We start from the raw sequence: 15059 nt of genomic DNA, 5'->3' as shown, positions 1-15059 counted from the left end.
TATTTCATAGAAAATGTCGACTGCGGATTCAGCAGTTTTATTTTTAAAGATTTTTTCCCAATCGGTACTGGATATTTCTTTGTTAATTATTGTATAATCAGAATTTTTAAAACAATAGCATGTTTGTGTTTTTAAATGTATGTTTGATTTAATTATGAGAGGTATTAAAACATAAAAGGGAGGGTGATAGCTGTCAAGTGGTACTAAAGTTGTAGGCGGATTCGAAATAACGCAGTCTTTTTCAGAGGTCATAAAAAGATCTAGAATATTACCCTGCTGATTTTCTAGGCTATTATATTGTGTCAGATTCATGGCAGATGTAAAATTACACAACTTTTCATAAATTAAACAATTAGCGTCAGATAAGAGTGGTTCCATATACGTACCGTTGCGAACCCATTTTATTGAGGGAATGTTGAAATCGCCAGCTAGGTGTAAATTAGTATAAGAGTTAGTCTGTAAAATATCTTGTAAGTAATTTAAAAAAGTTATATAGACATTAGAGTTTTGATTCGGTGGGATATATGTTACACCAAAAATGTGCCGTCCTGCCGCAGTGAGTATTTCTATTAGCACATAATCAACGACGGGGTGAGGGGAGGCCGGGGCTGGCTCCGCCACTGGCAGCGTGAGCGGCGCAGCGGCGAGTGAGCGGTGCACTGCAATTAAAACTCCTCCACCGTCACGCCGTCCGGTCGCCGTTCGATTCCTGTCACAACGGTATACGTGGTATCGCGAGTCTATAAATTCATTATTAAATATATCGCTAGTTAACCAGGTTTCTGTTAAGAGCAGTATATCATAATCGTACATAAGAATATTCATATAAAGAGTGTGGAGTTTTGTTCGTAATCCACGACAATTCTGATAATAGATTGAGATTGACTTATCCATTGTTGAAATTAATGACATAATAAGATTTAATATACAGAACATTTTTATTCATTTTTAGTATTCTTCGTTGGATATCAGTGTTACAAAATGTATAATATAATGTTTTCATGATGAGTTTATATTTATTTCCTTGAGAGCTATAATAATTAGAAACTGATTTGTAAGTTACAACTATAATAATACAGATATATGCAGACACACTACTACATAACATTAATTTTGGTATATATCTAAGAGTATAAATTAAACAACTACAAAGATTATAAACATAGTGAAAATATGAGATATTATTTTTACATTCCTGTTTCCATATTATCGCTAGTATTGCCGGTGTTTTTAAATTTACTGAGATCTTTACTAGACCTGACAACAAAGGCCGGGGAGGTGTCAGTGCGTCGCACGAGTATTGTTGCATTTTTGACCCAGACATATTTATATTTATGCTTTTTTGCTTCTCCTCGGCATTCACGAAAAAGCTGTTTATTTTTTAGGGTTAGGTGTTCATTCATATAGATATTGTGTGGCTGACCGGTAATACCCAACTGATCACTTTTCAATCCTCTAGTTTTGCGAAATGCACTTAAGACGTTGTCACGAATAATACGTGTAGTAAACTTAACGATGATATTCTTGGGCCTGTTGTTCTGTTGGTTCGCATGAGGTACGCGATGTATAGATATAATATCTCTTTGCTGTACGGTGTATTTAATTTGTGTACAAAGTGTCTCCAGGATGCCCATTAGGTTTTCATTCCGTTTGTCAGGAACATTACAGATTTCGACGTTGCATTGCCTCGCGTGCTGTTCTAAGCTGTCTATTTTGCATTCCATGGTAGTGACGAGGTTCATTGCATCGCTTCTGTCACCTTTAACTGCATCCAGGTCGCGGAATTTCTTTTTTAAGTCGCTGTGCTCTTCGGCTTGAAACTGGGCGGCGGCCTTCAACTCTGTGACGTCATTAGTTAAGCCTGCTAGTCCTATCTTCATGTTGTCCTGCTCAGTTCTAAGAGCATGAATCTCGTTTTTTATATCTGTTAAAGCATTATGGATATCACCTCTAATTTTGCTAAGGCTGCAATCCATATCTTGGCGCCATGCATTTAGCATGCTCTGCAGCTCCTGCTGGAAACTGCGCCAGTCAGGGTCTTGGTGGGAGGTACCGCTTTCGGCTAGACTACAGGACGCAAGCTCTTTAGATGTAGGAATTACTGTGCTCCGAACTGGCGTGTTATCCCGGTCGCCCCTGTGCCGACGGGTCACATTACAGCAGGTAGGGCATGTCCAAGAGGCTATGTCGTCTTTTGAAAGGGATAAATACTGGTGTAGGCTGATATTGAGGCACTCGCAGTGATAAGTTTGTTTACAAAGTCGACAGATCATAAGTGATTTTTCTGTTAGTACGCGACCACAACCACTACCGCATTCCATTTTCCTCGACATTTCTTATGTATGCACTATCAAATCGTCGGAAGAAATTACTCTAAACTCAATTTATTTCGTAATTGAGATGCAAATAAAGTTATAAAATCGTTGCGTGAGAAAAAATTTGTTGCATGAATCATGTAGGTAGGCACACAAATTACTGCTTTTTGTTGCGCGAAGCTAAATGATTTGTATTTAATTTGAATGTTCCGTCGTATTTAAATTCTAGAATTCTTGCACAACATAGTAGGACACTGTTTTCATAGTTATATATGTCTATTAGGTTACACTTAATAGGCTGTTAGTTCGCAATACACAAAACTTTGGTTATGACGTCTGTTTACGTTAACACTTTTGCACTGTTTTCGTTAATACTTATGGAGATAATGTAGTTTTCTTATTAATTTATTTAGATTATACTTCTATTCACTCAATTAAACTTGCGTAACTATAAATATCGCGGTAAAAACAATTTTAATTATTTATTTTTACTAGATACGTACGATGAACGAGTCTACTTTACAGCGCCATCTATCGCTGACATTGATATATTGATATTGAATATTCAAGAAAAATGGCGTCTTATATTTTTAAATAGTTTAAAAACTGTTCACAAAAACTTAAGAAATAAGATAGAGTATTTTTTAATTGGTAATTATCAAAGAAACAAAAATGTTTGCTCAAAATAAACACGATAATGTGTGTGATGAACTTAACTTATGTACGATGTTTTCAACTTATAACCCGGGAAAAAAAAGTTTCCTTTTTTTACTTTTATAATGTCTAAGTGAAACACTAAAGGCAGGTTTTTTTGAGTAGCACCAGATTACAAGTTACTAATTTTTGCTTTCACAAATGAGGCCCCTGTAGCCCGGCCCCGTATCATTGATAGGGCTGATACGACGGTAGCCAAGCCCCTCAAACTGAGTAATTTTACTAAAGATTTATTTTAAGAAAGAAAAGCTCATATTGGATATCATTAAATAAGTAATAGACTAAGTAGGCACGAGTACTTATCTACCATTTGCTAAGCGTGCCTTAGAGGGGCCCTATATCAATATTAGTTGGGAAGCTCTATCCCGAAAAATCTCTTTAGTTTTTGATTTACTCTACTCTGTTTTACATCGATATAAATCGTTAGATGGGCCCCTCCATATTAAAGACCGCACAATATTATGTCTTAACTCAAAGACATAACATTGACAACGCACATCATAACTTAGCATGCAACAAAAAATATTTTACTGCTTTTTTTCTTGCTTAATCCCTTAATTATGCCTTCGTGATCATTTTGGAAGTGTAAAAACACAGCCGCAACACGAATGTAATGAGAAAGTTGTTACTTTTTATTCGTAAGTATTTGCGAAACCAATGACCGCTTCGGGACCCATCTAACTATCTACGATCGATGTTCACACGTAAGTAGTCTGCCCTGCCTTGAAGCACAGAGTCCGGAGGTCCCTTATGATTGATACGGCTGATACTAACTACGCCTCTGGTACTTACCTAATGTAGAGTAGCTAATTAAAGCCAATCGAGAGTCGAACAAAAAACATAATTTTTTTGTTAATTTTAGGAAACTCTAAAGCGTTCAATTTAAAAATATACGCTATATCCGCAATTCGCAAATATAATGAATGGCGTCGGATGTAGCAATTGCTAAAGGTCGGAATCATAAAACACGTTAATTATTTTAATCCGTGGCCCGTTCGTTTGTGGGCATATGGCGCGAGGCTGTTATATAATATTCATTTAATTGCTGCTGATGGCTATTTCAGCACGGACCCAAAAGTCTATGATTTCAGCGCTCTTCGGGAGCGGATTGTGTACTTATCTGTACACAGTCCGAGTACTTATATACATCAATGATAATTTTAAACTATTTATAGGTCCCTACAAAATCACTGCAAAAAGTGATCCTGAATTTAAATAAGAAAATAATAATATCCTATCCTTATGATAGCATGTCTGTCTGTAACCCTTAACAAGAAAGGGTTTACAGCTCAGCTCAGCATATGCCGTGCACTACGTACAAGTACACGGCGCTGATTTTCAGCTGATTTAACTAATTTAACACCACTGAGAGCACACATGCACAATGTGGTCTTTAATTTCATTATATATTTATGTATATATAGTTTTCACACTTCCTGGACACACAACTCGACATTGTAGACGATATTTGGGTATTATTTTTTTAAATAACGTCCGCTGTTGACCACAACTAACATTGAGATGTGTAAATTTCCTCTTTTGAGCGCTTTATTTTTCATGACCTAGTAACACATAACAGTATTTATCATCATTGCGTATATATAAATAAATTCAAATATTCAAATTTAATTTATTTGAAACTAGCGCCCGCGACTTCGTCCGCTTGGAAATCAGTTTTTCACAAATCCCGCGGGAACCATGGATTTTTCCGGGATAAAAAGTAGCCTATGTGTTAATCCAGAGTTAAATCTATTACCATTCCAAATTTCAGACAAATTGCTTCAGTAGCCGCAGCGTAAAAGAGAAACAAACATACTTAGGTACACTTATACACAAACTTTCGCCTTTATAATATTAGTGATAGGCTTAGTTTACAAGCACTTTTGAAAATTCGTGATAAGTAAATTCAAAAACATAAATTTAAAGTTACAAGGATTCCAAACGCGTTTTGGTACAAGAAAAACCCATGACAATGGGACACTTTAGGTTGATAGCATATAGTCCATAAGTCTTTATTAATAGGTACCCGTAACAATGTGAAGTCTGCCAATCCGCATTGGGCCAGCGAGGTGGACTATTGGCCTTACTCCCTCTCATTCTGAGAGGAGACTCGAGCTCAGCAGTGAGCCGAGTATAGGTTGATGACGACGACCCGTAACAATAAGCTAGCGTAAGGCCTCAATCGCACGAGAGGTAAAAAAGCGATGCGTTATAACCTAGTGTTGGCTGACGTAGCGTAAAGTATGAAGTTGAATTAAAGTCTTTTTCCAACGCCCAAATTGAAAATGCAACACTGCTCGACAAAAAAGCGTCGTATATTAAAAACGCTGTCGTGAACAAATACTTGGGAATGCATTTGTTGTATTTGAACGATTTTTTAATGTCCGTTAAAAAACTTTCTAGCGCTAGGCTAATGGTGAAAGAATTTTTCAAATAGGTTCGGTAGCTTCAGAGCCTATTCAGTGTAAACAAACAATTAAAGCTTTCCTCTTGATAATAATCTACGAACTACGAGTATTTAAAAAAGAGAAAAGTCACGATATCTCGAAACCAATTGTCGTGCAAAATTGAATGTTGAAAGCCGCGGGTGTTAATATTATTAGTAAAATTATGTGTTAGATAGATCAACATCATATTAGCCGATGGTAGTCCACTGCAGGACATAGGCCTTTTGTAGGGACTTCCAAACATCACGATACTGAGCCACCTGTATCCAGCGAATCCCTGCAACTCGCTTGATGTGTGTTATACTTATAAATACTACGCAAAGATATAATACTACGCAAAAAAATAATGTCCAACTAAACGATGTTCGCAGATCGTTTTATAACGCGTAGCTTTCAAAGCTCTAAGCCTACGGCGTAGGCGCTTACAAGATCCCTGTTTCAGATTCCAACTTCGTAAGGGTTGAAGTTGAATCTTATAATATACACTTAAATAAAAAAATAGGTACTCATAAAATGGAATACATAGTTAAAATAATAGTAAATTAAAACAAATAAATATAGAAAGAAAGATCGTTATTTTTAAGTAATGCTACATAAATTACATTCTTAAATTCTAAATTATTACATAGCTTAATTGTCAACGCAAAAAGTGGAGCAATAAAAGAAGAATGTCTTGCAATATGCTATAAATAATATTATATTCGGCCCACAGATTAAACAGATAGAGTGCACAGAACACGACGATGTCGTAGCCGCTCCAAATACAAAATTCAAAAATGAATACATTCCCGAGTCAGTATGACACGAAGCGTCGCATCAGTAACTTTTAATGTATCTACTCTGTGATTCGGCTATAAAAATTTTCGCAACCTCGCTCCGGAATGAAGCAAACAATATATCTACATTCAGAAAAAAACAGAGAATCTAAACCTTTTGATTTATTAGTAAATTAGTATTACAGAGAAAAAAAATATAAATACTGGCAGGCATAGGTCAGCCTGCCAGTATTTATATTTTTTTTTACTAAAAAGTATATATTTTATAAATCTCACTACTTAATTAACACTCCTCGTAGTTCGGAGATGGAATCGGTCGCACCAGTGGAGACAAATCTCAATATTTCATAGCCTCAGGACTCGAACCCACTACCTCGTTAACATAAGCCACATAGGCTAATCACTGGACCAAGGAGACAAGCAAGCCTGTTATACAAAATACTCCACGCGTAGGACGCGAGCGTAAGTACTAAGAGCCTGTACTACAGACATACCTCTTTTGACGGCCTCCTTGTCGCAGTGGTATACGCGGCGGTTTACAAGGCGGTGGTCCTGGGTTCGATCTCCGGTTGGGTCGATTGAGGCTTTCTTAATTAGTCCAGGTGTGGCTGGTGTGAGGCTTCGGCCGTGGCTAGTTATCACCCTACTAGAAACCGAAAGGGATGTGGATTTTCATCCAATTCCTTACAAGTTACCGCTTCCGTAATTCCATATTAGATTGCATCATCACTTACCATCAGGTAAGATTGTAGTTAAGGGCTAACTTGTAAAGCATAAAAAAATCACCTCATTTTATAAATTCTAATATAGTATTGCCCTTGTCCTGTTTGTTTTGGTCGGCCAATAATGGAGTTTCGAGTGTTCTGGCTTTGGAAGAGAAGCTCGATTCTCTTTCTACGATCGCAAACGCTTCGAAAACTAGAAAATGTATGGGAATGACATTATGCTATCGAAAGGTCACGTGATCAAGATCTGTCATTGCAATACATTTTTCTAGTTTACGAAGCGATTGCGATCGTAGAAAGAGAATCGTCGTGCCATTTGGCTACAGGGGCTAACACCCAAAGTTTCAGGCGTTATAAATTGAGGGATATCTGACTGTCGCAAGCAGTTGTATACCGCGCGAGGGCTTTCATTCAGGACACGGCACACCGGATACGGAGCCGCAGATCAATCGCGTCCCCCCGCGCCCCGCGTTCCCCGCCCAGCCTCCAGGACCCGAGGATGTCCAGACAGATTGGCTCGCGAATCACAACAATTTCAGACTCAGTCGTCTCCTAGCGGTCGACAGGAGTACACGTCCCGCCAAGCGAAAATAAACCCCGTATCAGTTATGCAGTGAACGTTACACGAATCAGTGATACGTATAAAATACACGCTTGTTATTTATACACGGTGAGTTATTTATGTATATAAATGTATGTATATTTTTCGGTTGTTGTGCGCAGTTGTTGAATGCCACTTGTTGCGTTTCTAGACGGAGATTTTCCAATTAATTCCGATCGAAGATTGACAAATATGAGCTGGGACGGTGTCTGAGGTTGTTCTATGCTATATATTCTATATTATAACAAAATCATGTATTGTTTCGCATTAATCTAGTAGTTGTATAAGTTATAGTACCACGCTGGTCCACTGGTTAGCTTATATGCGGCTTCGGATGACGGGGTTCTAAGTTCAATTCCTCGCTTGGACTATGACATAGGTACTGACGTCTTTATTCAAAGTTTCAATATACATTTTTTAGGGGTGATGACAGTTTTTTTTAATTGTATTTAAATTAAGAGTATTCTAATAGTAAAGTAATTTTGTAGAAAAAGTAACAGATTATCGGCGATCATCACTTACTTTACTTTAGGGATTTAAAGCCTATTTGCGCTGTTGCCACGGATCGCTAAAAACGCTCTACACTAAACAGCACGAATTAATGACGTCGTTGATTCGTAAGAATGGTAGATTTGTAAGGGTGTTCAAACTAAATTACAAATATCTTTGTTATTTGTACGGTAAATATACTTTATTTACCTAATGAAAAAAGTCACACTGAATGAAAAATATGATTTTTCATTTAATTACGTTAAAAATGCACATAACTGAAAAGTTAGAGGTGCATGCGCCGGGGTAAATTCGAACCTTCGCCCTCCGAATCGAAGGCAGAGTCATATCCACTGGGCTACCACGGCTTTTTTATAAATTATTTACTTCACGAAAAATACATCCATATAAAAGATGGTTAAAAATGGCGGTAAATTGCACGGTTTAGTTTACTAATCATTAATTACATACTCATAATAACCTTGAATGCTTATTTGTGTTAAAGATTAAGTATATTGCAATCGATTTATGATTAGGTAATTACTTTCCAGCCAATATTAATATTGTGTTACGCTCAAAGATCGAAAACGTTTGGTCTTTCTGGGATTGCCACAACGCATCGTGCGCGTTTTCATTAGAGCCATAACAATAACACGAATTTCGCCATGTGGATGTTTTACTGTAACCCCTACTCATTAGGAGCTATTTTTCCGCTCACTGAGCGTTTCCGATCTTTTTACAAAAAATTGCTATTGTGACAAAGTTTTTGAAAATACTTTACATTTTTAGAGTTCTTATTATATGAACATGTTTTTTGCCGTGCATTGACCCGTGATAGCCCAGTGGATATGACCTCTGCCTCCGATTCCGGAGGGTGTGGGTTCGAATCCGGTCCGGGGCATGCACCTCCAACTTTTCAGTCGTGTGCATTTTAAGAAATTAAATATCACGTGTCTCAATCGGTGAAAGAAAACATCGTGAGGAAACCTACATACCAGAGAATTATCTTAATTCTCTGCGTGTGTGAAGTCTGCCAATCCGCATTGGGCCTAACCCCTCTAATTTTGAGAGGAGACTCGAGTTCAGCAGTGAGCCGAATATGGGTTGATGACGACGAACATGTTTTTAAGCTAGATGTACAACTTTGCATAGTACATTTTTTTTTCATTGTGACCGCTAAAAGTACATACAAAAAATCGTTCAATATGTATAAAACAAAAATTATGCCCGTCTTTTGAAAGAAAACTACTTTGGAGTGAATACAATTAAATTTACATTAGTTGAAACAACTATTCAAAAATAATTATCAAGTATAAAATCAACGTTTAAGTAATTTTTCAGCACATGGTACGACTAAATTGTTGTACTAAATTCTCTTCGTAGGTATGTGAAGTTTGCCCATCCCGTTGTCAACTATTCATACTGAGAGGTGACTCGTGCTCAACAGTTAGCCGAATATGGGTTGTCAATGATGACCGTTTTTCAAATATTTGTTTAGATAATTGGTCTACACCAACGATTTTTTCATACTAGAAATATAGGGCACCAGCGCAACAAAACTGAGGCGGACAAAATGTACATAAATGTCTTAATTTCATTTAGTCGCTTATTAAACAATGAAAGTTATTTAAACAAATAATACCTGAATATTGTCTACTATGTTGTTGTGTTGTGTTGTGTCATCATCATTATCAACTCATATTCAGCTCACTGCTGAGCACGAGTCTCCTCTCAGAATGAGAGGGGTTAGGCCAATAGTCCACCACGCTGGACCAATGCGGATTGGCAGACTTCACACACGCAGAGAATTAAGAAAATTCTCTGGTATGCAGGTTTCCTCACGATGTTTTCCTTCACCGTTTGAGACACGTGATATTTAATTCTTAAAATGCACACAACTGAAAAGTTGTAGGTGCATGGCCCGGACAGGATTTGAACTCAAACCGTCCGGAATCGGAGGCAGAGGTCATATCCACTGGGCTATCACGGCTCTTACCTACATAAACTATATATAATGGAATTAAAGACAAAACTGTGCATGTGTGTGTTCAGGGGTAATAGCTAAATTCGGATCACTCTTTGCAGTGATTTTATAGGCACGTAACCTATCTATACTATAAAATATCGTTACTCTACAATATGTTTTAAGGTTACCGTATGTTTGCGTTTAAGCTTCAGGCCCCTTAACCCGTAAACATACTCTCGAGACTCGTAATAAGATTATCAACCGTGAGTTCGCAAACAAGCGTGCTTCGTGCAATTTGTGCAACTAGATCATCCGGACACTCAACCGTTGACTTGGAGATACAATCAGCGGGTTACTGGGAATAGGCTAGTTGACACTTTTTTAAAAGGGTCAACTAGCAAATTCATAAAAAAAAATAATTTTAAAATATTTTCATGACAAACCGAGCCAATACACTATCAGCTCAGACCAATTATAGAAGGACCTGTATCGCACTCATAGTCACGAACAAAATTGTCAGTCATTTTCTGAGGAAAACGAGCTTAGATTTGGTATATATCTCATACTAAACTAGAAGTTTTCGCCCGTTTTTTACACAATTCAATTCCACAAAAAGGTATTTTTACGGAGCTCTTTAACCGACGAACACGATTACAACTATTTAACGACGATTCTATACAGACAGTTTTTATAATCGCAATAGATCGTTGATCATATACTTTGACAGAAAAGTAACGTCTAGCGAGGCAGGTCCTATACAATAATTGGTCTGAGGCTATCAGCCATGATGGTGTATATTTTATCTGTGTCATGACGTCACGTAAACCCCTAAACACTAAACCTTAAAACCGCATCAAGAAAAAAGCCCCGCGGCTAAAACCTGAACTAAAATTGACAGCGCCTTACATAAATGACATTAAGACCGCCATTAACAAATGACAACGAACGTCATTAAGACATTAGCGCCGCGTCTACGGGACTTGTTTCGTGTCGCGGAGTATAATAACAAGACTAAATACAATAGTGACATCAAGTAATATCCTGACGTCATAAAATAAACTACACTTACACTAGTGACTTCAAGTGATATCGTGACGTCATAAAATGGACGACAGCGTTTTTGACGTTTGGAAATATTCAATAAATACTTACATAATTTTAAATTAAGTTTTTTAAGAAATCCTTAACTTATATTAATTAATATCGATATACATATTTCAGACCCTTATTCCATGTACTATACAAAATTAATATTGTTTAAATTATTTCACATGGGTCAACTTCCCTAGATGTTGCCTCGTTGATCTAGTGGTAAGCCCATGTATGACTGAGTACGACGTCCTGGGTTCGAGTTTCGGGCTGAAATACTGAGAATTTTCAGCAACATTCAGTTAGGAACTTAGTTGCACTTCCCGTGCTTCGGAGAGCACGATCATTAATATCATTAACGTCTGACAATTTGACATTATCACGGGGAGCCCGTTAGGGAAGCGTGGTGGGTTTAAGCTTCGTATCCCCTCTCCTATAAGCGTGTCTCAATGGTGAAGGAAAACATCGTGACATCAAACCTCATACCAGAGATTTTTTTTTAATTCTCTGCTTGTGTGAAGTCTGCCAATTCCGCCAATTGGGCCAGCGTGGTGGAATATTGACCTAATCCCTCTAATTCGAGCTCAGCAGTGAGCCAAATATGGGTTATAACAACGATACAAATTGTGAGGATGGTAAGACTCTTAGATTGGTATGGAAATAAGGCCGCTTTTCCACCATGTATATTGTATAGTAATTTTTGTGAAATGTACTAAAAAACGTTTGAATATAGAACCCTTTTCAAAAGTCACAACAAAGGCAGCTTTTTCAATGTTAAGTGCTTAGGGCAAAGCTTAGGGCAAAGATTACAGTGTATTATTGGAAATAGATAGGCTACTCGAACTTTTTTCGGAACGAATGTGATAGCGCCATCTAGTGACTAGATACAGTATTTTTAGTATAGTAAAAAGTATAAAAATAATAATGCATATTTTTTTGTAAAGGAGAGACATTTTTGATTTTGTAATAGTTGAAGAGACCAATTGAGAAAAACAAAAAAAAAAGACAATAAGTTTTCCTTTGTTACCCCCGGGCTCGAACTCAGGATTATTATATTGTACTTTTGTTATGCACCACTAGGCCAAATGACTATGTGGAAAATTGTTGAAATTAATGTACACTTACTGTTTTTCTTTAATAATCCCTTTGCTTTAGAAATACAAACACAGTCTTTCTATTACGCGTCAAAATTAAAAGGATAAATAATTCTTTTTTTTTCGGTTTTTTTTCCGTACTTACACGGGTTTAATCTCTAAAAACATTCTAGTACGTACACATCTATGTAATTGACAGACGTCGGGTCTTCTCCGACCCGTGGTACACGGGGCGGGGGTACGGGCCTCGAGGCAATGCCTCCTTGCCCGGGCATGTCGCGGGGGAACTTTCTCCCCCGGTGATTTCTTCCAACCCCTCCCGGGGTTGAGGCTTTTCAGCCTAGGGGATTGGGCTTTGGACCCGTTGGCCCCGCGCGGACTGCGATTCTGATTTTTTACTATCCTGGATTCATCTATGTAATTGTATTTACTATCCTGGAATCTTAAATCTAGAATGTAGATGGCGCTGCTTCATAAAGATTTCACGTTCTTCTAAGTTCCCATGGCATGGCTTAGGGTGTGTTAAGTCAGACAGTCCAAGATCAAGGTCGTTGACCACGTAGTGAATCTTGTCTATGTGCCCACTTTTAAACTCATAGATATCTAAGTACTTTGTTGCTTGCGTAATTATACGAGTAGTATACATATAAAAATCTCGTGTTACGCATTTGGGTTACTTATTTGGGATCGCACTCCTCCGATACAGATCGAACTATTTTAATTTATTTTAAATTTGGTAGATTATATTGGTAAAAAATAATTACACTTTATTATAAGTTGGACGACTTCGGATTTGCCTTACATTACATGACAGTGGCTTAATGTCATAAAGTCACAGAGTTGTGGCTACATTTCACTTGGGGATCCTAGCGATTAGGCTCACGACAGAAGATCCGTTTCACTTGCTTGCGAGCGTTTCTATCGTAAAATCAAGTGGAATGGTTTATGGGTTTTGAGCGTTGATGTAAAATGGTGACTAACAAAAAAGGTTTAATTTAAATTTTAAGTTATTACTAATAAAAAAAAAATGCAAAAAAATACTTTGTTGTATAATTTATGATTTACCATTAGAAGAAACAAGGCCTCTTGTAAAATTTAAGATTTTTAAGATATTAGAACGAAATTCTGAAAGTTCATAGATTAGTACATACGTACGACTAAATTGCACTGAAGGTAGGGATTTTTGTATTTTGATGAAAAATTAATATTACTTAAAAAACGTGAAATCTCGGCTGACATATATTTCGTTATTTTAGTAGGCTTTGATGTCAGCTATAAACCTGCAAAGTATGTCGTACTATTTATGGGACACCCTGTATACGATAAACAACGGCGCTTGTTTTTTATCGTGAGGAAATAGAACTCTTAGTAGGTGAATGTCAATAGGTCATGAAATAAGGGTCCAAAATATATCGATATAAATTAATAAAATTTAAATGAAATATCACATTTTTCTCAAATTTTCCAAACGTCAATGACGCTGTCGTCCATTTTGTGACGTCGATTTAATTGTTATCTAATATTTTTGTCGAACGCTCCATTTGTATGGGATTTATTGTAGTGACATCATGAAACAGTTGAAATATATATCATGGCCGACAGGCGATTTGACTCATATTGTCCAAAACATATTTAAAAACTAATATTTTCATGTAATCACGTCTCAAACAAATTTTTTTTTTAATCTAGAAGAACGATAATGAACTTTAAAAAAGTGTCAACTAGCCTACTATGACGTCATCAGTTACGTTTTAAACGACCGTGCTCTGCTTATGGAATGGCTGCAAAAGTATTTTGGATAGTAAGATCGCCAAGTAGAACGTAGCATAATATATATTTCTTCTATGACCTGGCCTATTCACTCTTTTGGTATTTATTATCAATTTATTAAAATAAACATCAAATCAATCAATTGAGAAATGTGTTGTACATATTGTATGATATCCTTATGCGCCAGATGACAACTAACTCAAAGCTCTACCCCAACTCAAGTAGCTTACATCAAATATAGTGAATTAGCCTGTTGGAATACGGTTTGCCTTGGTTTGTTTGAAGAATGACAGGGATTTTGTTGTCTACGGAATCCTAAAACATACGCATATGTCACTTGTGTATGATACTCCCACGTGGGAAGTGATAATTATAATAATCTATTAACATTTATAAAGTAACAATAGCCTTAAATGCAAATCACGACGTAATTCCATTAAATAAACATTATCAATTGCCACCATTAATCTATTTGTAGAGAAGTTAATAATATTGCTTTAAACCTCTGATCCTTTTAACTACAAAAAAGTCCGATACTTCCTACTAATATTATAAACGCGAAAGTTTGTATGGATTTTTGTTACTCTATAATGCCGCAACTACTGAACCGATTTGGCTAAAATTTGAAACGAAGATAAATAATTTCCACGCGAACGAAGTCGAGGGCGTAGTCTGCTAGTATGGTTATAATTATTATGTCAAACAAAACTTGATAAATTATACATAATGATATTGCTCAGATTGATAATTTCATTTTCTATTCTAAGGGTTTAGGTATATAATATATTCAGTATTTTCCGAGATTCTTGCGAATATACAGACAGACGCGGCGCAGGACTGACTTATGATATTTTTATAGATTGTTGGTGGCAATGTATTGAGTCATTTTGTTCTTTAACAATGCAGTTTATTAATAATATTATTCTGAATGTATTACTTATGTAAATTGGGACTCCACATTATGCATGACCGTCGCTTGGAAGAGATCGCTACATCTAACATATATTATATATTTTTTTCTGTTGTAAAGTACCAATTTGATACTTCATAAGTTGTATGTCTGTCTTTCGATC

At 36.7% G+C, this 15059-nt stretch overlaps 2 protein-coding genes across 2 annotated transcripts in view; one reads left to right on the top strand and one right to left on the bottom strand.

Annotated features, from left to right (window-relative positions):
• Window positions 1-110: 110 nt before the first annotated feature.
• Window positions 111-2333, bottom strand: LOC112046816 (uncharacterized). Its single transcript, XM_024083622.2, has one exon. The coding sequence runs from the start codon at window positions 2331-2333 to the stop codon at window positions 1188-1190; it is 1146 nt and encodes a 381-aa protein (XP_023939390.2). The 3' UTR covers window positions 111-1187.
• Window positions 2334-7486: 5153 nt separating this feature from the next.
• LOC112047186 (excitatory amino acid transporter 3) overlaps window positions 7487-15059 on the top strand; it is a 28229-nt gene continuing 20656 nt past the window's right edge. Inside the window, exon 1 of the mRNA XM_024084203.2 lies at window positions 7487-7647. The gene's annotated coding sequence lies outside the window, so the exon portion shown is untranslated. The remainder of the gene's footprint in view (window positions 7648-15059) is intronic.

This window comes from Bicyclus anynana, chromosome 20, assembly GCF_947172395.1.
Source record: "Bicyclus anynana chromosome 20, ilBicAnyn1.1, whole genome shotgun sequence".
Classification (NCBI taxonomy): domain Eukaryota; kingdom Metazoa; phylum Arthropoda; class Insecta; order Lepidoptera; family Nymphalidae; genus Bicyclus; species Bicyclus anynana.
Note: the sequence above shows the minus strand (reverse complement) of the source record. Positions and strands in the feature narration are given on the sequence as shown.

Bases quoted from the DNA above. Each gene is read 5' to 3' on its own strand.
- LOC112046816 (XM_024083622.2), bottom strand. From the start codon at position 2,333: ATGTCGAGGAAAATGGAATGCGGTAGTGGTTGTGGTCGCGTACTAACA.